The sequence below is a fragment of the Pan paniscus genome, chromosome 10, assembly GCF_029289425.2.
Source record: "Pan paniscus chromosome 10, NHGRI_mPanPan1-v2.0_pri, whole genome shotgun sequence".
Lineage (NCBI taxonomy): Eukaryota > Metazoa > Chordata > Mammalia > Primates > Hominidae > Pan > Pan paniscus.
This window is the reverse complement of record NC_073259.2, coordinates 114,160,330-114,184,175: the sequence shown is the minus strand read 5'-3', so window position 1 is coordinate 114,184,175 and position 23,846 is coordinate 114,160,330. Positions and strand designations below refer to the sequence as shown.

Here is a 23,846-nt window from a genome sequence, read left to right as displayed (position 1 = left end):
GACTGGATCAATGCCTTATCCAGAACAGATTTTCCACAATTGCTTGCTGTGGAATTGACTCATTCTCACATCGTTTTAGGGACATGCCTCCCAGCCCCTCCCATACAATTCTGCCTTTTGCCCACCCGGTCCCACAGAAAGCAGCAGGAACACTGATTGATAGATGTGCTTTTGAAGATGGAAGTGGTTTAAATATTAGCTAACAAAAGGACTTCTGGTGGGGACAAGGCAGGGCGGCCTCGATGGAGCCTTCATGTCCAGAGGTTCTGATTCAGCTCATATTTATGTAACACCTACTATGTGCCAGGCACTGTGCTGATTGCTTTGTCAGTGTGCTTCAGAGGTTAAGAGTATGGTCTTTCAGCGTATGGAGACCCAGACCTCCTATTTATTTATGTGCCTTAGGGCACGTTACTTAACTTCCCTCAGACTCAGTTTATATTCATTGAGAAGGCAGAAATAATAATGTTTTTGTGACCATTTAATGAGTGAGAGGTTGAGAGGTTTAACAGAAAGGTACTGAGGGCCTGGCACATAGTGAGGGCTTGATAACTGGTAATTATTATGACTGCTAGCTTTTATTGTGAATCACCCCCAACCCCTCTGGAGTGGGCACTGTTATTGTCTCCATTTGGAAGATGAGGAAGTTCAGGCTCAGTGATTTTGGGACAAGAAGGGATTCCACATTTGAAAAGTGAGCAAGTAAAAGAAGGCTCAGCAGCAGATGGCTGGGGTTTAGGTTGGCTGGAATGATCAGATGTCCCACTATGGTTTTCTGTTTGTCAAGGGTCCTTCTTAATACTTGGGCTCCATTTTAGCAACAGCTTTTTTGTATATACTGTACATTAGGCACATGCTTAGTACTCGAGATGCCGTGGTGCATAAAACAGAAATGATTTTCGTGCAAATGAAGCTGATGACCAATGGTGAGCGAGGTTATAAAAGGGGACCCATATCTGCAAAGGGGTCATTGCAGGGGATGGGCCATGTCTGCAGCAGATGGATGCAGAGGAGTTGGTCAACCGAAAATGTTAATGGCGAGGACAGGATGTGGAGGATCCTGGCAGAGAAAATGGCAGGTGCCATGTCTAGGGGCATGAGCACACTCCCCAACCCAGGGCCCAACTTGGGTCTCCGAGATGACCACAGACCCCTGCTCCAGCCTCCTTGAGGGTAGGAACTGAGAGTTGAGTACTGGGCGAGGCTCATCCCCATGATGGGACGGCAGGAAATGCTCGTCTGGGGCTGAGCACACTCCTCAGCTCAGCCTGCGGTTTCTTGGGGCTGTGCATTTGCAATGAGCAAGAGCATCCCAGCAGGCAGGCTTGTGGAGCACTAATGAGGGAGATGACAAGCCTCCCGATGGATCTTGCAACGGGCTGGGGAGGAGGGACCAGCCTTTTAACTCTAGGAATAATGGACAATGAGAGCTTCTCTTGGAAGGAAAAAGATGCTTGTGAGGAGATAATGAGAGAGGCCTCGGGGGCTCCTGAGTGCTCTCCAGAGGCTTTGGGGGACGGACTGCAGCCTGCACAGTTGCTCCCGCCCTATCCGATAGGTCTTGTACATTGCTATAAATCAGTTTTCTAAACAGAAGAGATTCTGTCTGGATAAAAATAACTTCTGCAGAATCTTCTCTTTCACTTATTTATAAAACCATTCATGATTAAAATATAAAATAAGATAGAAAGTCATGCCTCTTTTTTGCTTGTTGTATTTTACCATATTAAGAAATGAAGAAAAGTTTTTTTGGTTCTGCTCACCTGGATCAGCTAAACTCAACTGACTAATTTCCTTTCCCTTTGGAAAACTAATTTTGCTTCTTAGGTCTTTGTGTTCCTAGCTCATTGTCCCCAAGGTTAGTGATTCAGTAGTGGCCTGACGTTATCATTTAATAGCAGTGTTTGCAATGAATTAAGAAATAATAGGATGAAAACTTCCCAAGTATCCGTATTCATGGGTGTTATTAAATCAGTCTTCAGAAATTGGAGGAAAGTTTGGATAGAACTGAACTGAAAACAGCGTCTCTGGCATAGCTATGTGAGGACAGACATTAGATGGAGGTGAAATGCACCAAGCTGCAGCACAAGTCATGATTTGTCAGCACCCTGAAGAGTATCTGCCACTCCCATCTCGGTTTATTAATGATGCAACAGTTCTGGGGACTTGGCTGTGACTGGAGCCAGCCTCCCATGTAAATGTTGAATTTTTTTTGTGGCAGTTTCAGCCCTGCTGCTCACTGTGGCTTAGTATTTGGTTAGGAAGGACCCCTTGCTCAGAGTGTTTATCCCTCCTGGAGTGGGAATCAGGACTCTCTTGTTGCAATTCCAGTGCTGCTGATAACTTCATGAACTTGGGGCCTGTATGTACTTTAACCTCCCTGGGACTCAGTTTCCCCATCTGTAACATGAGGAGATAGGCATAGAGCATTCTAAGTCCTTACAGCTCTAACATCTACTCATGATAACAGTGCTCATTTTGGCTTCTGCCGTAGGTACTATTTGCCTTCTCTGCCTTCCATCATATACACAATCTGCCATGTTGCCACAGCAACCTTGTGAGGTTGGTACCATCATCATCCTCATTTGCAGGTGAGGAAACTGAGCCGGTGGCGTGATTATCTGAGTCCCTCTCCTTATAGGAGTCGCCTTGGCTGGGTTGCTGTGGCTGATGACAAGCCCAAGGTGCAGATGCTGGATTTCTTAGCAGTACTGGCTCGGGTTCTTCTGGGTTTGGAGGTTGATAAATAAAAGTTGCACAACCTTAAGCTTATCCAAGCCTTGTTATAAACAGTGTCAGAGTGATCAGATGCTACCAGTTGAGGCTGTCCAAGTTGTAAGCAACCTCAGCCCTCTGGCCCAGCCCTTTCTCTCCCTTCCCAGGGCAATTGTAACCTGGAAGAAAAACAGTTGCACTTTAGAATTCTGATTTGGTGTTGCATTTGGCTTCAGAGACGTGAAAGTCCAAAAATAAACAGCTGCTTGGCAACTCCAGTCTCAGCTAAATGGCCTGGCATTTTCAGTCTTTCTTTGAATCTGATATTGCCTGTGTTAGCGTCTCTTGTGTTACCAGAGGCTTTTTCGTGCTCCGGGTTGTGTGTGTAGACTGTGAAGTAACCCATCCACACCCACATTCCCTGGCCTCACTTCATCCACAGGCCCTCCTTGGGCTGGGACTAGGGAGATACCCGTTGGAAGCAAACTTTCCATTTACCAGGGGTAAATTAATTCAAGTCACTGAGCCCCCTCAAGGAAGCCTGTGTTTAATTCCTCTCTGTATAAATGGAAGGTTCATTAATTTTCATCAGTCATCTAGTGTGTAATGTAACTGCTTCCTGTTTAAGCTACAGAACAATAGGTGTCGTCAGGGCCACATTTACTCTGCTTTAAGGTGACTGCTCTCAAACCTCAGAGTGCAGCAGAATCACCTGGGAGGCTGTAAAGAATGCTGATACCAGGTCTGCCCCCTACCCTGAACACTGCCACCTTCATTCACTAGCTCTGGGGTGGGCCCAGGAATCTGCATTTTAGCAATCAGTTTCCCCTTTCCCCCTAACCAGGGGATCGGAGGCAGGTGATCTGCTCACCACCCTTGGACAGATAGTGCTCTAGAGTCTCTGACTGTCCTTTTCAGGCGGGTTTGTGGCTCACTTTTGGCATGCCCACTCAGCACGAACTTTCCGGTGGCCTTTTTGCTATTTCTTTGGTTCTTGCCTGGTCAGCCACGGTTTGTATCTTATGTTTACAAACCTCAACAGGGAGTGTGAATCTGCCTACAATTTCTTAGTCATTAATTCCACTTCCCTTGTGGCATCACCACTTGCAATTACATTCTTAGCTCAGTCTTTGAAGGGGAGAGGGGTGGGGGTGAATCTTAGAGATCAAGGAATGACTGTCCCTGTAGATAAAAATGTCCCAGCCCTGAGGTCCTCCTGAGCTGGCCCAGGCCCAGTCAAGCACGAATCTGCTTTGTTTTTTATGTTCTGAAAATAGAATGCATTTTTTATGGCAGGAGAGAAATCAATATCATCACAGGAATCATCATCTCTTTTATGTACAATTTTGAGAAATAGAGGTTTGAGAACCAAGTTACAGAGGATTAAATTTTCAGAACCTCTTACAAGATTAAAGGGCTGATGAGGGCCAGTGAGGGGATGCCACTCTTTGAAGGAAAAGCTCCTAGCTACACATACCATGCTCCCTGGCTTCAGTGCCTCGCCTCAGAGCCTGTTGATACAACTCTTGGCTTCCAATCCATTTCTTTCTGAAATACATTCATGTAGGACATGAACCAACAGGCTAAAGAGGAAGGGAAGAAGAGGCCCATGGGCCCCCAGGCAGAGCTGGCTTGGTTCCCACGGGCCCGTTGCATCACAGCAACTTGCTGGGGTGTTGTTCTGAGTTGGCCAGGCCCCTCCATAAAGAGCCGGGGGTCATTTAATTAATTAGGGGCTTTGTTTGCAAGATGGGTGGCATCACCGTGGTGACTGTCCTCGGCCAGAGGCTTTTTGAGTGAAAGCCACTTGGTGATCCTGGGAGCTTTGGACTGGTGTGGCCTCGGTGGGGCTGTGCCTTGCCCCACACTCTGTGCATCTCCCAGGCAAGAGCAGGAGCACTTTACAGCCTCCAGCTGGGCTTGGCTGCCTGCTCCTGCTGCAGGTGGCCTCTGGGCTCCTAGGTAAGGAGAGATCCCCTGAGCTGCCTCTGACTTTGTGCCCTGCAGCTCCCGTGGAGCGTGCCTGGGTATGAGATCACACCTTGTGAATGGCAGGGAAGTTGCCAGCTCCTGTTGCTGGGATTAGGATGCAAACTTGTTCTCACTAAGTGATGCTAATGCCATATTTATGACTGTGTTTCTTCCCTGCTGCTCAGCCCTCCAGTCCCTCCTTTTGGGACCTCACATATGACCCTGTAAAACTTCATCTGCTTGGATGGGGGTCCATCTCACTAGGCTTTAGGGACCCTTTCAGATCCTACAGGAGATTCTGTTCCCTGTGATGTTTTCTATTCATCCCAACTTTATTCATAGCCTTAAAAATCAGTAGCCTCTGGGCTCAAATTCTAGCTCCACTTTTTTTTTTTTTTTACAGGCTATGTAACTTTGGGAAATATTTATCTTTCCTGGCCTCAATGTTCTCATCTGTAAAATGGGATTGTAGGTAGGCTTAAATGAGATAAGGTCCACTGGCACATGATTAACACCTAAGAAATAGTAATTATTGCTATTATTAAGAATATTGCCACTGATTTAAAAATGTTGAGGGTCAAAGACAAAGCACTAAGACCTGGCTACTCCAAGCGTGGTCCCTGGGGCTGGCATCACCTGGGACCTTGCTGGAAATGCAGAATCCCAGGCTGGATACCCAGACCTATGGATTCAGAATCTGCACTTTTACAAGATGCATGGGTGACTCCTATTTGAGAGGCACTTCAAGAATACTCCTTGAAGTCCAGCTTATATCAATGAATGAGCATGCAGGGAGGTGGTTGCAAAAGGAGGAGGGCAGGGATTCTCTTGGTTAGAGCCTCGACGACATACAACCTGCCCAGACTCTCTGCCACGCCCCCAAGGCTGGTCCTACACTACACAGGCGTCCTCTCCATAAGACACCAGGACACCCTGGGGCTGGCCAGATATTAATTTTAACCTGCTTTTGCCACTGTGCAAATGTGGGGAGGGGAGGATATGTGTGGGGGTGGAGAGGAGCCAAGAGACCTATGATATGATTTGCTGTGGGCTCATTACCTCTTAAGTGTGGTTTATAATCACTGCCATTCAGTGAATACTGTGTGCTGGGGCCTTTACTTACCTAGTTTCCACTCCTCACAACAACCCCAAGAAACAGGATTTTGTCACCCCATTTTACAGGTGAGGAAACCGAGACCTGGGAAGTTTGGGCTTGCCTGAGGTCACCCAGCCAGTGACAGTCTGAGCATTTACTCTTCTACTCTGCATCCCCCAGCCCTTCCTAGGTCACCAAGCTCTGAACACCCACAGCAGCCAATGTGGGAGAGGATGCCCAGCAGGCCACAGAGCAGGTGGTTTTTGGTGATTATTCAAAAAAGGAAAAACCTCCAACCCTCAAGAGGAGGCTGTGCCTGTTGCATGTAACAGAATTGGCTGGGCTGAGTTTGCCTCTGAAACAGGCAGACACTGCAGGGCGGGATTGACAGGTTCTCCACCAAACCTGCTGCTGCAGAAGGTTTAAACATTAAACCATAGGGTGGCCTTATTGAAAAGCAGACCATTTTATAAGGCACATGGTGCTGTCTAGACTTGGGAACATTTATGAATGTGGCTGTACTGTGAGTCGGGCTCAAACACCTGAGTTCCCTCCTCCTCTCAGGCTTTCTGACTTGTACAGGAACAAATGGGATTTTTGGGGGTGGAGGGTGTGTGATTTCAGACATTTGGTAATCTCTTCCTGCTGGGCCCCTTCCTTACCTCTGTGTTTCTTTGTAGATGTGAGAATTGAGGAAAACTGGAGAGGAGGTTTCCTCTGCAATGCTGGGCATGTCTGTGCATTTCTTTGGTAGCCCTGGCCATGAGGGTAATTATGTAATTACTGGTGTGAGTTTTGCTTATTGCCCGTACCCTCCCCACCCCACCTCCCACCTTGAGGGCTGGAGCAGTCGCGCTGGCTCCCTTCTGTGTAGCCTGGTACGTGGTAGGTTTTCAAAAAGAACAAGTGGATGAACAGTCAAATTTCATAAAGGCTGAAGTGTGAATATCTTGAGGCTGGGTTTTGATTTTAAGTAGGAACATATTTGTGCCCTGTTCAGCTGAATGGTGAAAGGAGACAGTGTGGGAGCGGGTGGAGAAATGCTCCTGGGATTGCTTTTTGGGTTCAAGATGTTCATCTTCCTGTCTGGTTTGGACTCAGGAGCCCTGCTGATAATGGTGTGTGACCAGCTGATCTGATCTTCCTGATTTCAGATGAGGGTTGCAATGTAAAGACCCAGGATGGAGATGCTCTTGTCCTTTATGTACTATGAAAACATGTCCCTAAGACCTCCACTCACTGTCTCTTGAGGAGCCAGGAGGAATTCAAGTTTGCTCTGAAAAAGAAAGGAAGAAGGGAAGGTTCTACTTACAGAACACTCACTCTGGGTTAAAAAAGACTGACACTTATTTAGCAGTTACCCCCTGGCCCAGGTGTATTCTTGAGCACCTGACATGTAATCCTCACCAGGACCTTTGAGGCAGGTACTATTATTTCTCTACTAGATGCATGAGAAAACTGGTGCACAGAGAGGTTATGTAACCTGCCCAGGGTCACACAGCTAGAGGGTGGTTTTAGCCTGGACTTAAAGCCATGTTCCTAAGCATTATGCAATACTGTCTGTGCACTGGCTCAGTGTATCCTTCAACTTCCTGAAGCAGATACTTTTGCAGGAGCTGCGTTTAGAGATTTTCTTTTTCTTTTTTTTTTTTCCTTAACAACCCTCAAACAATATGACAATCATTCTTAGCTCCCTGGGTCCTACAAAAACAGGCTGAATATATGGCTAATAAAGTAGTTGGTGTGAAATGCTCCAGAGAAGATAAAATGGGAAGGGTACAGAGAGAGGGAGGTGGCCATAAGTGTGGCCTTGTCAGCTAGAGGGATCAGGAAGGATCTCCCTAAGAGGGTGGTGTGAAGCTGAGGCTTAAATGAGAAGGGTGCAAAGATCCCTGGCATGTAAAGCATTCAGCACGGTGTCTGCTCCATATATTAAGTGGCTAATGAATGCTGGCCATTATTATTAGTAGTAGTATTGCTTTTTTGTTTTGTCATTAACCGGCTGTCTGAACCTTGGATGGGTCCGCCACCACTCTGGGAGTACAGCTGAATGTCTTCCCTCCAGCCTTGGCAGGTGCACAGATGAGAGTGATTTCTAGCATTTGTCTCCTCCTGACTTTGTCACCCCTTTGAAACGGGAGCAGAATGCACCCTCTTTTACATTTTCAGTGGAAAAATCATTGTAGGAAAAGGGAAAATTTTTGTGGAGAGACAGCCACTATGCTTATTAACATTTATGGAGCCCTTTTAGTTTCCTCAGTGCTGAGCAAGGCTTGATGAGAATGTGGGCCCTTTCCTTTTCACACCCAGCTGAAAGCATCCCCTGGCGATTGCACCATGGGACCCTCCGCCTCGCTGGACTGTTAGGGGGAATCAGCAAGTGGGCTTATTTTTTTACCCTTTAGAATGTTGCTACCCTCCTCTGACCCTGCATGGTGAAGAATTTATGCCTATTGTAACTTGACAATAGAGCCTCCTTGAGGCCAAGTTCAGCTTGCTGCATAATCAAAGGGGTGGTTTCTACCCTCGGCCATCTTTAGCTTATGGAGGAATGTAGGAGTTGTTCCAGCAGCCACCCACACCCTCCACAGCCTGTGTGTGTTCACTGTCTGCTTCCTCCCAGAACAAGGTCCCAGGATTACAGCCCTTCCTCAGATAAAATAAAGCCATCCAGTCATATCTTTACGTTTGACGTAAGCGAAGGGAAGTTTTTCTTGCCCTATACTGAATGGGGCTGTCGTGAGGACTTGGGGTAGCTCTGAGTCTGGCTCTCTGCTGAAAAGGGGCCTTTAAGCTGGAAGGCTCATTCATCTCCATGCAGCCTCCTTCTATCCAGCCATGGGTCCACCCAGGGTCGAAGGGAGGTGGAGCCTGCCCCTGGGTTTACAGCAGGGCCTCCTGTGTTTTATATTTGTTTATCTATTCCTCTATTGCCTGTGTAGATAGATGTTAAAGGAATTCTTAATCTTCTTACTATTATGCTTGTCGTGGCAGTATTATTTAACTGGGGTGGTTCCCCCTTTTTTTCCCCCAGTTCTGCTACCACCTCTCTGGCCTGAGCTTGCATCAATTAATAACAGCAACCCTCCCCTCCCTCTAGCTTCCCTCCTTTCCTCCTTCCCTTCCTCTTTCCTTCGTTTTTTATCTACCTGCCTACCTGCCTACACTAAATGTTTTCTCGGGTCTACCGTATGCCAAGCATGGTGTTAAGGACTGGAAGTTAAATAAAGCAGTGAATAAGATCCCTACCAGTGTAGAGTCAAGTAAAGACACAAATGCTGATTTAATCACAACTGGGGTAAGGACTGCAAAGGAGAAATCCCAGGAGCTGCTAGTCAGACATAACCTGTCTTTCAGGAGGTCAATACATAGCGAAAACAGTCATAACAGCTACCCAGTTCTTGTTGAGTCATAGATGGACTGATGCATTTTAGAAATGTTTTTGTTTGTAGTGCTTGGTGGAGAGCTGGTACAAGTCAGAAGTAGCACGTGCTCCTAAAAGTGAATATATTCCTGCTGAGGCTGGCTGGGGTTGACTGTGTGATAGGCAGGGTGTGGCCGTGGGCTGCTGATAATGAGGACTTTCTTTGCTCCAGATGACTGTATGCCTTTATAATCCAGAAGGATGGTTTAGCTGGCTTTCCCCTAGGAAAGTTTACCTGACCTCCACAGGTGAGAGTTGCGGTCACAAGAGGACCAGCCTGGAAGGGAACTAGGCAGGCTTTCTGATCCGGCAGCAAATTGATTGGTGGGCTTCTTTGTTACCCGTGGATACTCCCTTCCTGAAGTAGTTTTTGGCCCCCTTAGAGCCAATCTGATTAAGTTACTGACCAGCTTGTTTATGAGCAAAGATGAATCCATTGGCGAACACACTTTTCCTTATTAGGTTCCTGTTGTCATTCATTGCCTTTTTCTCGGTGTGTTTCTTTTAAGTAATTGCTCCATGTGTTGGCCCTGGCAGGTCTCTGCAGTTTGGATTTGTAACATTGGCACTGAGCTTTGGGAATTGACAGGGACCGGGCAGGGAGATGAGCCGTCACTACCTTTGTTTTACCCTGATCTGTCTCCAGAAGAGCCCTCTGGTCATACCATGTGCTACTGAAGGTGGCTTGGGCAAGAGGAAGGATGTAGGAAGGAATTCGCTTCTGAGCCCTTGCGTAAACACAGCATAGCCTGGAGTCTTAAAAGCCGAGGCTTGAGGCAGAGCTGGCCTCGAGGTTGGCCAGGCAGTAATGATTTTTTATAGCCACTGCTGTGGCAGCTGCACAGTGGAACTGAGTGGTACCAATTTCACCTAACCATGTTTAATCATCAATACCCTGTAAACTGAACTTGCCTTTTTTTCTTTTTTCAAAGCATCAGGATTCCTCGAGTAAATGACTCTGGCCATGTTAAGCAGCCTCTGCTTTATGAAAAAACAAAAACGAAACAAAACAAAAACAAAAACAAAACCATCATCACAAATCCCAGGCTGTCAAACCTGATGTTTTCTGTTGCCGGGAGAAGGGTGTTTTTGCTGTGTATGAAAGACATGACAAGGGGGCATTTCCAAGCTTTGTTTTGGTTATTGTCGGTTCTGCCAACAAGTAACATCTGTATTTATTTTCCAAACTCCCCCAATGGCTGATTTGCATCTGTTTAGTTCTCTGAATAACATTTCATTTCCTGACTTTATAGGTTGCTATAAAATCCATTCGTAAGGACAAAATTAAGGATGAACAAGACATGGTTCACATCAGACGAGAGATTGAGATCATGTCATCTCTCAACCATCCTCATATCATCAGTATTTATGAAGGTCAGTGATTTTTTTTTTTTTTTACCCCTGTATCAGTTACCATTTCTCATACCATGGGGCCTGCCAAGACTTTGAGATAATTGCCCTTCTGGGCAGAAGCCAAGTATTTTTCCTCATGATGCAAAAATAGTCGGGTGTTATCTCTTACTTGGTTACCTTGAACACAACCAGACACATGAGTGCAGCTCATTTTGGTCATAAAATATCTCTGGCGGATGCCTTATTCTGTCTTCTTAATTCCTTGGCAGTTGCTAAGCAACCCACCTTATTGAAAGCCAGTCTGTGAGACAGCCCTGGTTTCTGAAAAATGACAGTTTGCTGGGTGACCAAATAACAGTGGATACATTGTAAATGTCATTCCCCAAAGCCAGTCGCTTTGCTGGTGGTACGGAGTTATTCCAAGTTAGGTTCTTTGAGTTAGAAATTAACCCTGAGCAGGTCCAGTAAGCACCAAGAAAGAGGGTTGGTGCAGCAGATGCCTTATAAATGGAGCCCAAATTGTGTTGGTGTTTGCAAAAAAGAGCAGCATGGGGAAAAGCTTATACAGACGCTCAGGCTTCAGTTCAACTCCTTGGTCCTTCATGAGAAGAAATGGAGAGAATAAACCGCCCACAGACTATCATTTATGTTTTAAGACCCTGTAAATAAATTACACAGCAGTATGTGTTTATTGTAGAAATGATTGAAATAGAAATGTTAAAATTAAAAAATAATTTCTGTTCTAACTCCCAATTTGATAAATAGCTCTTTATCCATATCTCTATTTTTATCTATTTCTCTGTATCTATTTGTGGTTTTTGTCCAGTTAGATCATGCTATTTAAACTGTTTTTTAGCTTGATTCTTTTTTCATTTGTTGTCTCATGCATCTTTTCTGTATCAATAAATATTCCCCTGTAAGGACATTTGAAAAGGTTTTATAGCATTCTGTTTATGGACATACCATAATTTATTGAATCTAATTTCTTTTGCCAAACATTTAAGTTGTTCCAAATTTCTGGTTATTATAAACAGGGCTTCACAACTCTCCTTGTGCATCATTTTGACATTCATTTCTGATTATTTTCTTATGAAAATTTCCCAATTTTGGTTTTACTGAGTCAGAGTGTTTCCCTAGAATATTTAAAAATATGTGGCTGAAAAATGAACTTATTGCTGGGTGCAGTGGCTTATGCCTGTGATACTGGCACCTTGGGAGGCTGAGGTGGGCAGGTGGCTTGAAGTCAGGAGTTCGAGACCAGCCTGGCCAACATGGTGAAACCCGTCTCTACTAAAAATACAAAAAGTAGTCAGGTGTGGTGGCGCATGCCTGTAGTCCCAGCTACTCAGGAGGCTGAGGCACGTGACTCACTTGAGCTAGGGAGACGGAGGTTGCAGTGAGCTGAGATTGTGCCACTGCATTCCAGCCTGGGTGACAGAGTGAGACTCTGTTTAAAAAAAAAAAAAAGAAAAATGAACTTATTTTTAATTCGTGGTCAGATTATAAGAAGTTATCAGGTTGGGCTAAAAGGAAACCAACTAGTGGTGTCCCTAAAGTTCTTCTGATAGTTTTCGTTTTTCATCTGGTTTCCTGATCTTTTTTTGCCATTCTTTTTTTCTGCTGCTTCTATTTTTGCCTCTTATCTAGAAGTAAATGTTGGTAATATATTTCTTTTATCCTGGTCATTTGAAGGCTCATTTTTGGAGCCCTTGGTGATAGGATTTTTAAGGGAAATTTTTATCCATTCCATCTTTTATTTACGTCACAAACACCTCTTACAGTGCTTCTCAAAGTGCCTAGGCTAGTGGCATGAGCATCACTTGAGATTATTAGAAATACAGATTCTCAGGCTTCACCCAGGACCTGCTGAATCTGAAACTCTCTGGGTGGGGCTCAGCAATCTGTGTTTCAACAAATTTGAGAACCACTAGTCTACTGAGTGGAGTGTCTACTTTGTGTTAAGCACTCTGTTCAGTGAAGTTAGAAATTTGAAAGCTGAATGTGATATGGACCCCACACTCAAGAAGCAACATAGATCCCACACTCAAGAAGCAATACAGGCCGGACACGATGGCTCACGCCTGTAATCCCAGCACTTTGAGAGGCCGAGGCAAGAGGATCACTTGAGGTCAGGAGTTTGAGACCAGCCCGGCCAACATGGTGAAACCCCATCTCTCCTAAAAATACAAACATTACCTGGGTGTGGTGGCATGCGCCTGTAATCCCAGCTATTTGGAAGGCTGAGGCAGGAGAATAGCTTGAACCTAGGAGGCAGAGGTTGCAGTGAGCCAAGATTGTGCCATTGCTTTCCAGCCTGGGCAACCAAGTGAGACCCTGTCTTAAAAAAAAAAAAAAAAAAAAGAAGCAATACAAGGCAGTATGGAAAGAGTGCTATGTAGCAATGTAGTTTGTTCTCATGCTGCTGTAACGAACTGCCCAAGAGTGGTAATTTATAAAGGAAAGAGATTTAATTGACTCACAGTTCTGCAAGGCTGGGGAGGCCTCAGGAAACTTACAATCATGGTGGAAGGGGAAGCAAACATTCCCTCTTCACATGGACAGAGGAAGGATAAGTGCCGAGTAAAAGGGGGAAAAGCCCCTTATAGAATCATCAGATCTTGTGAGAACTCACTCACTATCACGAGAACAGCATGAGGGTAACTGTCCCCCTGATTAAATTACCTCCCACCGGGTCCCTCCCACAACATGTAGGGATTATGGGAACTACAATTCAAGATGAGATTTGGGTGGGGAGACAGCCAAACCATATTAGTAGGCATGTAAGCAGTATATTCTGGGACCATGTTCTGGAAGCTTGGGGATTGGAAGTTTTCATGGAGATGTATGGCATTTGGGCTGGGCCTTGAAGGAATTTTTTGATGGGGGAAGAATTGTGGAAAATAGAATTCCAGGCTGATAAGATAAAATCTGAATATGTCCAGTGAATGAGGGGAATTTCTAGAAGTTGGAAGTGAGTAGAGAGACAAAGACACAATGTGGAAGTGAGCTTCGTTAAGCTCCGTAGGCCATGGTGAAGGATTGACCTGTAGGGTGTGGACCCATATGGTCCTGTGCCCTGTGAACACTATTGTGTTTTGGGATTTCTTGGCCCAGAGCAGGAGCCTTCTTTATCAGGAAGGGAAAGAGAGTGCATTCCCAGCATGAAGGTTCCAGGTTCTTTATTTGAGAGGCAGTCTGTGGTTGCTGGCGTCCCACATGGAGAAACCTGACTTCTTCACCAGCACCATGCCCTCTGTGGCCTTGGGAATCAGACAGGACGAATGGAGAACAGGAAACCATCCCCCTGGCAAAGAGAAGATCAGAGACAAACCTTAATGGAAGAATATTTAGTTACCAACGTGAAGTTGGCCTCAGTAGAGACCGGGCTGGAGGCTTTAAGGAGAAGAGAAGCCCTCAAGGCTCTTGCTTGTCACTTTAAAGATGCATAGCAGTGTGAGGAAGGTCTTTAGGTTACTAGAAATAATTTCTATCAAGGTCTCAGGAGGGAGCTGGGGCTTCAGTTGGTGAAACCCTTAGGACAGGTTTTAGGGAGTTAAGGAAGACTTGAGGTCTCACATCAGGAGGTCTTGAGCTTCAGCCTCCAGTCCTCCACTGTGACCTAGGCACAACACTTGGGGTAAGATGGTAGGCTTCTCAGTGCCTCAGTAATCACATCTGTAAAATGGGGATGACCATTCTAGCTCTGTCATGGGGTTTTCAGTAGGATTAAATGGCATGATACATGTATCTGGTAAGCTCAAAAAAGATAATTATTATGAGGACACTGTAATCATCACAAATAGTTCATAACGTGGGGTCCATTGACAAGGTATTTCATGGATGAGCTGCAGGGATCTGTGAATCCCTTGGAATAGTATGTAACCATGCTGTCCAACACAGAAGCCACTAGCCACAGGTGGATATTTAAATGGAAAATAATTAAAACAAAATAATTTAAAATTCAGTTCCCCAGTCACACTAGCCACATTTCATGTGCTCAGTAGCCACAGGAGGCTAGTGGCTACCATATGGGACAGCATAGCTGCAGAACATTTTCATCCTCATATAAAGTTCTGCCGGACAGTGCTGCTATATAATGTTTCATGTGTTGTGTGCATGAGTTACTTTTTTCTGAGAGAGGGTACATAGCTTTCATCAGACTCTCAAAGGCATTCCTGACCTCAAGTAGGTTAATGAGAATCCAGTGCCTCCAAGTGTTTTGCGACCTATAGGGTATCATGCAAATAAAAGGTGTTGTTTTTATCCAGAAAACTCTCGGGGTCTTACATGTGTCCTTTTTCTTTCTTTTAATTTCTTAGAGCTCTCCAGTTTCTGTTCTGTTCCCTTTCCCTTCTCCCACGCAAGTTCTGTTTCTCCCACATCCACTAAATAACTGTGGAGGAGGGCAGCTCCCCTCCCTTCCCTGGGGGTTGGGAGCAGGAGATTGCCAAGGCTGTATTCCAGCTCCTACACCTCTCACTGGGAACCACAGTCCCAGGATCCCATGACTTTATCTGCTTTCCTGCCCAGCAGGACCCAAAGATCCAGCGCTGAACGTGAAGTTAGACATCCTGCCATCTGTAGAACTCTTCATAGTTTACAAAGGTCTCCCACATCTGGTCTCCTTTTATCCCCACAGCAAACCTGTGAGGTGGGCAGGCCAGGGATTCCCATTTTGCAGTTGTGGAAACTGAGGCTCTAGAAGGTTTAATGACTTGCTGGATGTATTAGTTTGTTAGGGCTGTCGTAAGAAAATACCATAGACTGGTGACTTAAGCAACAGAAATATATTTTCTCACAATTCTGGTCTGAGTGTGGTGAGGGAAGGATCTGTTCCAGGCCTCTCTCCTTGGCTTATAGATGACCGACTTTTAACTGTGTCTTCATACCTCTTCCCACCACATGTGTCTGTGTCCAAATTTCCTCTTCTCATGAGAACACCAGTCATATTGGATTAGGGCCTGTGCTAAGGACCTCATTTTAACTTATCTCCGTAAAGACCCTGTCTCCAAATAGGGTCACGTTCTGAAGTACTTGGTGTTAGGGCTTCAACGCCTGAGTTTTTGCAGGGATGCAGTTCAGCTCATCACACTGGGGGTCATGGCTACGTGGTGACCCTGACATATGGGTCTCCTGGTCCCCTTTGTTTTCTTGCTCTGTCGTGCCTCATCCGTATTTCTGATCCTGTGTCTTCTCTTGCTGGCTCTGCAGGCCACCTCAGCCTGGCCTTTTCCATCCTGCTCCTACCTGCCCCTGCTGCAACCTGGGGGCGTGGTGGGGGCAAGGAGTGTGGCAGCAGTGGTGGTGGGACCCCAGTCTGTGAGCCCATCTGCTGGTCTCCCTGCTACTCACAGAATGAGAGGGGAACCTTCTCTCCCGGTTGGTCGACAGGCCAATCAAGAGCCTTGGCTCGGTGCAGAAATGCATTAATTTGCTTAGAAAGAAATTGATGCTAAGGCACCGAAGTGGCTATTTGGATACTAGCCAAATGAGTAGAAGCTGTTAAAGAACTTGCCAGTGTCTTCTTTAGCAAAGATCTTTATGATTAAAGAGCCAAATGCGCACACACATAGTGACAACAACAACAACATCAACAAAACAACAATAGCAACATGACAATGCAATGATGTGCCTAACCCTGTATGTTTAGAAAGTGTGGGTTTTAATGAAAGGAAGCCATCATCTTGAGCTGTACTAACCGGTGATATTGAAATACTAGTTCTAGAGAAAAAGCGATTTATTCATTAACAAAAATGCTAATAAAGTGCTTACTATGTGCCAGGCCCTATTCTAGGCACTAGGAATACAAGGGCCAACAAAGCAAGCTCCTGTCCCTCTTGGAGCTGCCATTAAAGAGAGGAGACAGAGAGTCAACAAAGTGAACAGACCAGGCGGTCCCTTTCGGACTGAGCCTTGAGCTGAAGGACTTTTGAGTAAGTGGTTATTGAGTGAAGACCTGAATGAAGCGGAGACTAAACACTTCAGAGTCCTGGGAATTCCATACAAAGGGAACAGCATGCGCAAATGCTCAGAGGAGAGAAGGCACTTATATGGGTAGAAGGGACAAAGGATCTGGGAGGTTGGCAGGGGTGAGGAGAAGGGTAGTAGGAGAAGGAGGTGGAGAGGGCTAGATCTGGACCACACTGGCCAGAGGAAGGAGTGTGGATTCTCTATCAGGAATGGTGGGAAACTGCTAAAAGGAGGAAGTAGCATTTTTTGATTTATACCTTTAAAATAATACTAGGGCTGGGTGTGGTGGCTCACACCTGTAATCCCAGCACTCTGGGAGGTCATGTTGGTAGAGATGGGGTTTCATCATGTTGCCCAGGCTGGTCTCGAACTCTTGAGCTCAAGTGAGGTATTTTTGGTAGATCCTCTGGCCTCACTTGAGCTCAAAAGTTCGAGACCAGCTTGGGCAACATGTTGAAACCCCGTCTCTATCAAAAATACAAAAAATTAGCTGGACGTGATGGTGCATGCCTGTGGTCCCAGCTACTCAGGAGGCTAAGGTGGGAGAATCACTTGAACCCAGAAGGTGGAGGTTGCAATGAGCCAAGTTTGTGCCACTGCACTCCAGCCTGGGTGACAGAGTGAGACCCCATCTCACAAAAATAAATAAAATAAAATAGTACTAATAATAGCTAGGAGTTATTGAGTGTTTACCTTGGGCTAGGAGGTGTGCATGTACTATCTCACTTAACCCTTATATCTGGGAAATATGAAATGTTAAGATCCCTATTTTATGGTAAGGAAAATTCAGCTTTAGAGGCAAAGTCCATTCTCTAAGGTTACCAACTAATAAGTGGTGGATCCAAGAGGTGAACCCAGGCAGCAACACTCAGAACTCGGTGCTCCTGATACTAACCAGGTCATTTGGTGGTCTGCAGAGACCCCTAATTGGAGGGAAGTATTGTTCTTGACCCTGTGATATGGCGAATTCCCAGTCTTCATAGAGGTTACTGTCTTACATATCTGACAGCATTCAATCCTAGCTTTGTAGGCATTTTAGAAAATACTTCTGCCAGCATCCAAGGAAGAAGGTTGGGGTTCAAATCTGTTAAACTCATAGGTCAAGTGTTTTCTAAACTGCAGAACACCATGAAAATTTGATTTTTATATAATCACAATACCCCCAGGCCCACAAAATCTGTGACTTCACTGAAGTGATGCTGCTGTTCACCCAATCTCAAAAATAATTCCTTTCAAATGTGTCTTTCTTGAACCAAACCCTGGGGTTAACTCTCCTATTGACCCATGGGTGAAGGTGATTAACCCTCAAATTTGTCAACTCTGTGTAAATACAAACGTTAACTGGCTTCTAATGCTAAGTAAATAAAAGAGGATAGACGTACACTTTTCAGTGTGTGATACTAAGGAAAGCCTAATCAAGAGAAAAGAAAGAAATCTCTGGCACCATCTCAAAGAGGGACCCCTGTTTCCAGTCAAAGGAATTCCATTCTCTCAGCAGGGAGGTAATTGACAATATGGAAAAAAAAGCTGAAAAGGAAGTGCCCACTGGAGCTTTCAACTGGGTTGCCTAGGATGGAAGAGATAAAAACAGTTTTTGCCTGAGGTTCTGATTTCAGGACCGAAGTTCAAACATCAAAGGCGCACTGTCTCACCCCCACTTCCCCTTTGAAAGCCTAGGAGACCCGATCTGCAAAACCACTGAGAACAAACATCTTTAGCATCCCATCTGGTAACAGTCCGGCATATAAAATTGAAAAGGTGGGTGGAGGGGTGGGGGAGATTCGACCTGTGACTTCCCTTTGACACCCTTGGTTTTGGTTTCTGGAAATCTCTCCTCTTGGCCATGCAAGATTGCATCTCTTTATGGGTTCTTTGCATTGTGATATGCTGGAACTGGCCAACCCTTTCATCACTTCTCCTATTTTAGGTAAGGGTGATCCTGGCTTTCTGGGACAAAGTAGGAAGCCTCTTTGGCATTTGTTAACTGTGATCTCTCATCCATTGGAAGTGTTTCTCCAACTTGAAAAGAAACGAAATAGACAAACACGTCCTTTGATAAGCATTTGAATCTGATGCCCCCACCCTGTGAGCCTTAAGCATGCTGCCCACGAGAAGATAAGTTATAATAAGTCTGTATTCTCAAATATTCTCTGAATTCCCACCATGAAGACACTTTGGATGAGTGCACTATCAGTTAAAAGCTCCTCTCATCTTACTAGAGAAATTGCACTACAATATGCTTTTGCAAGCTACCTGTGCTCCCTGAGATTTGGATAGGTCTTTCTGGGAGGAGATACCACTCTTGGTGAAAATCACTGCTCTAAAAATCCAGAGAAGCAGAAGAGAAATCAAGAGACCGGGGCTGTGGAAAAGCCTGTATTCCTTATTGTACACGGCATCGCCCCCAGCCCCCGCCCTGACCCCCAGCTCGTGGCCAGGGGCAGTGGGGCTTGTGTAAGATGTTTCTGCAGAACCCAGCAGAGGTCCTGGAATCAGAAAGTGTTGCTGCTCCATCCTGTGCCCCTGGAAAATCACCTCTTGAGAATGGCAGGCCCCTGGTAAACTGCTTAATAATGCATTTGAGCAGCAGTTCTCAAAGGGTAGCCCCAGACCTGCTGAATTGGAAACTCTGGGGGTGGGTTACAGCACCCAGAGTAATCATTAGCCCTCCACGTGTCTCTGATGTACACCCAAATTTGACAACCCCACTGTACTAGAAAAACCCCTGCATAGAAGGTTAGAAGCAAAACCTTCCAAATAATTGATTCTGGTTTCCTTAGAAACAAAAGCAGGGCGGTATTTCTAGCATCAGTTACTTGGAAATATCTACAAACAGTTTATGTTTCTCTTCTCAGACACAACTGTGCTACTCCAGGGTTCTCAGGCAGGAAGATTTGCAAGCAGGTCCTGATTTAGGTTCTTTTGAAGGCAGGGAATGGCTGAACTGATCTAAGAAGATCAATGATCCTTCACATTATCCACTATTCTCATTCATTCATTTGCTTATTTAGTCATTGAATCATTCATGTGTTTTACAAAAAGGTATTGGGCACTTTTGTTCCAGGTACTATTCTATTAGCACTTTTGTTTCAGGTACCATTCATTAAAGTAATGGTGAAAACCACAATCAGTTTTGCATGAACCTAATAGTAGGGCAAGAGTATAAATTTGTCATCCACGTAGGCTGAGATTTTAGTGAGCCAATTGCACTGCCAGTTACTGCAGTGTGACCTTGGGCTAGTGACTAAGCTCTCTGAGGCTGTTTCCTTGTCTATAAAATGGTGCCAGTAGCTAGCTGCTTTATAGATAATGTAGGATTAAATGAGCTAATGCATAAAATTGCTAAGCACCGTGCCAGGGCCATGCTCAAGAAATGGAATTGATTATTCCTGATGTGATGTCTAGGGATCAGTGAGATGTCCTTTCTGGCTGGAGTAGAAACTTCTGTCGGGAGATTGGAGAAGAGAAGATTGAGGCCAGCTTGCCTATCAGTGATTCTGAATGATGGAGGCACATTAAAATCTCATGAGGAGTTTGTAAAAAATGCTGATGCCTGGGTCTTACCCCCAAAGATTCCAGTTTAATTGACCAGGCTGAGAAATACAGGCTTAATCCTGCAACAAAGAGAAAACGAGCCCTGCTCTGTAAACTTGTCTTGGTCTGATCGTTTGTCATCAGTGAATTCCAGGGAAGAACGTGTGTCTGGCAGCGGTCACCAGTGAGCAGTGAGTGATACCTTCGGGCTTGGGTTTACTTACTTAGCTGTTGGGTTGCTGCCCTCATCAGAGACTCAGAGCCCCGTGAAACAGTTTGTTGAACTTGGCAAAGTAGTGTATTATGCTTGTGTTTACTCCTTTGAACCCATGGCAAATAGTTGAGCATTTTAACACACTCCCTCTGCTGCCAGATTCACACGTTCCACGTGAAGTCCCTGCAGACTGGATCCAAACTGAGGACTCGCCCTTATTCGTAACACAGCACCCGAGAGTTCTCTTCATGTGTAATCATGTGAACGAGTGCTTCAGCTGTGAGCCTGTCCAGCCACGTTTCTAATGAGTTTCCTATTAAGTTAGCTATTTGACCTTCAAGTTATTATTTTCATTGTTTTCTTTTGATTACACCCAAGTCATTTTTCTAGAGGCTGGAGATCAGAAACAAAACAGCTACAAACTAACGCTACTCCCAGGCTGTCCTGCCTCACCCTCCTGGGTTTCCTGGAATTCAATATTTTCTAGTGCCTTAAATAATGACACTTATACTTGACACTAATTTTTAAAGAAAAAAAAAAGACTCTATTGCCCTTTACTATGGGGTCTTTCGGAATGAACTGGGATAGCTTTCTTAATTTGCGCAGGCAGTCACCAGCATGCATTTGGGAAGGCTCACAGAGCACAGAAGAGGGGCCTCCACAATGGCCATGTACAACAGTGGGGATTTGGATATTGAAAGGGGGGTCAGATTAGATGAACTGTAACTTTTAACCTGCCGAGTCTGGGAATTTTTTTGATTGTGCTCCCCACCATGACTTCTGACAGCAGGTGCCTCTGGTAGGTATGGCTCAGAGATTGACACCCATGCTTGGAACAGCCCTAGGGACCAAAAGAATGAAAGAGAGCTAGGCTTGCCTTCACCTCAGCTTTTACTGGGGGTCACTCAAATCCTCTGATGTCTTTAAGTGTTCATTCACTATTTCTGCCATTCCTTCACCTCCAACCCATCACACACATACCTCAAGGGCTCAAATGCAGCCTTGGGTGTGGACTCTGCCAGTGCATACCCATAATTCTGGAGTTGATGTCTTCCTTAGTTCCCCTTTGCTGCTGAATCGGAACAGCTAACACTTCTGCGTACTGTTGCTGCTGTGTGCTGTGCTAATATTCACAGTGAGACGTAAGGTAGAGGCTTCATTTTAGCAGAGGAAGAGCCTGCAGGTACGGAAAGGCTAAGTAACTTGCCCAGGTCACCCAACTGGGAAGTGGCTGGAGCCAGAGGTGTGAGGACCACGGGCCTGGCCTTTCCACCTTGGTGAGGTGGTGACGGTGAGATGAATCCCTGTGCCAAAGCCCTCTGCCAGGGTTTCCAGGGGTGGAAGACTAAGGCTGTCTTCACAGAGGTATTTCTACCCCCATCACTGCCAGAATTGGGGAGCATGCTTTTTCAGAAGTTCACGGCATCAAGTACAAGAACCCTTGCTTCTTTCTGGGGGTAGTTGTGAGAGGTTCTGATCAACTGCCGGGGCTTTCTCACATTCAGGATTGTGTGAGTGAGTGTAATTTTTTTGAGAGAGAAAGAGTGGTGTGTGTGTGTTGTGTATGACACAAAAGCTGAGACAGAGCAATAGAGGGAATGATCAGGGAGGCTGTGGAGTTGTGTGTGATATGGAGTGTGTATCATGAGCCTGTGGTGATGGCTGATAGCGCCCGTTTCCACCTTAGAGCCCTGCTTGGTTTCTAGAAATGCTCCCCAGGGATGGTTGTGGAAGGAGGGTGGAGTCCAGTGGCTCGTCCAGTGTGGTGTTGTCAAGTCCCCTCTCCCACACAACTTCTCTCTCTATCCTGGCCACGTCCCCTGCCTTCCTAGGATTGGATATTGGGCCCCATTGGCACTATTAATCCTAGCAGGCACAGATGGGTCTTGGCAAGGCTTCTGCATCCCCTCTTCTGCAGGTGGCTTCTACACTTTCTTACCATTTCTTCTGCCTTCCGTGGAGTCCACTTCTGGCAGTGGGTGGCCTCATTGGCTGTGGTTTTCTTCGGGCATGCCAGCCAACATCCAGAAAGAGTTTTGGTTCAAGAAAAGACAGTGAGTGAACAAAAAAGTCTTTTGTTGTGCAAACCAGGAACTGCACTGAATCAACTCGGACCGATTTATTGACAGGGAGATGCCAGTTTAAATTTCTCATCCTCACTGCTCTGGGCTTTCAGATCCAAGAGATCAGAGGATGATTTAGTGAAGCCGTGAGCCCACGAGGCGTTTGAAATTGACTTCTAGGGAGGAAAGTTTTGAAGAATGAATCTTGTATTGACTAAATGACTCAACTGGTTTGCAGACAGTCTTTCAAAGAAAAGATCACTTCATTTTTGAAGTGATAAGCTACTTTCTGTGAGGACTGTACTGACCTTTAATAAAAGAGCACCCTTGAGGAGTGGAAAGGTACTCCGGTCTGAGATTTTGGGAAAATTACAAAAATGCTGCTGCCTAGGGAGGCAATGCTGTGGAAGAAATGGCAGCACCCTGGTTGTCACCTAGGAGACGGACCTGATGGAAGGCAAAGGTGTGGAGAGAATTCTCTTGGGGCCACTGCTAGGCCCTAGGCCTTTTTTTTTTTAAATCAACAGATGGGCTGGGTGCAGAGGCTCACGCCTGTAATCCCAGCACTTTGGGAGGCTGAGGTGGGCGGATGGCTTGAGTTCAGGAGTTTGAGACCAGCCTGGGCAACATGGCGAAACCCTGTCTCTACCAAGAAAAAAAAAATTACAAAGATTAGCCAGGAGTGGTGGCACGTGCCTGTAGTCCCAGCTACTTGGGAGACTGAGGCAGGAGGATCACTTAAGCCTGGGAGGCGGAGGTTGCAGTGAGCTGAGATCTTGCCACTGCACTCCCACCTGTGTGACAGAGCAAGACCCTGTCTCAACAAACAAACAAACCAAAAAACTCAACAAAGGACTCTTCCTCCCTGGAGGTTACAGAAAGAAATTGTCCCTTTTTGAAAACTGACCCTTCCTGGGGCATCCTATAAATTTGTCCTCATCCTCTCTGCTTTCCAGACTTCTTTCTTCCAAAACAGTCCAGTATATTCGGCTGTCACGTGGCCAGTGGATGCTTAAAATCCCAGGATCTCCTCACTCATCAGCGTTTCCCTCAGACCAGAGCACTGTTTTTATAATACACATTTTCTCAAGTTCTACAAGTTGTGTTATTAACCTCGAGAGCTGCAGGAGGCAGTCTCTGGGAGCTGGGTCATTAGCCTGGTTGTGAAAACCAGATGATCAGAGGGCAGAACGGGACTGTCAAACCGAACATCTGATGAAATTCAGGATTAATGTGGAGAAGTAGCTGTTGCTATAGCAACCAATCCCTACTATCCTTTGAAATGGAAAATAAACAGCAAACAAGAAAAATAATTTAAGTTGGTGTCTGGGAAGAAGGAAGGCCTGCCAGTGGAATAGTCAAAGAAAAAGGAGAGTTCGGGTATTTTAGGATATGTTGAAACAATGGTGAAACTATCTCAAAAGCAAAACCCAGGTCATTTTGGGTGGTTCAGTTCCATGCCTGCTTTTTCTAGAAATCTTTTCAGGTCCCTTCTGGCTGACCTCA

At 45.5% G+C, this 23,846-nt stretch overlaps 1 protein-coding gene across 1 annotated transcript in view; it reads left to right on the top strand.

Moving 5' to 3' along the window:
• NUAK1 (NUAK family kinase 1) overlaps nt 1-23,846 on the top strand; it is a 75,740-nt gene that overhangs the window by 22,147 nt on the left and 29,747 nt on the right. The window contains exon 2 of the mRNA XM_003832551.6: nt 10,460-10,580. Coding sequence (XP_003832599.1) covers nt 10,460-10,580 — 121 coding nt within the window. The remainder of the gene's footprint in view (nt 1-10,459; nt 10,581-23,846) is intronic.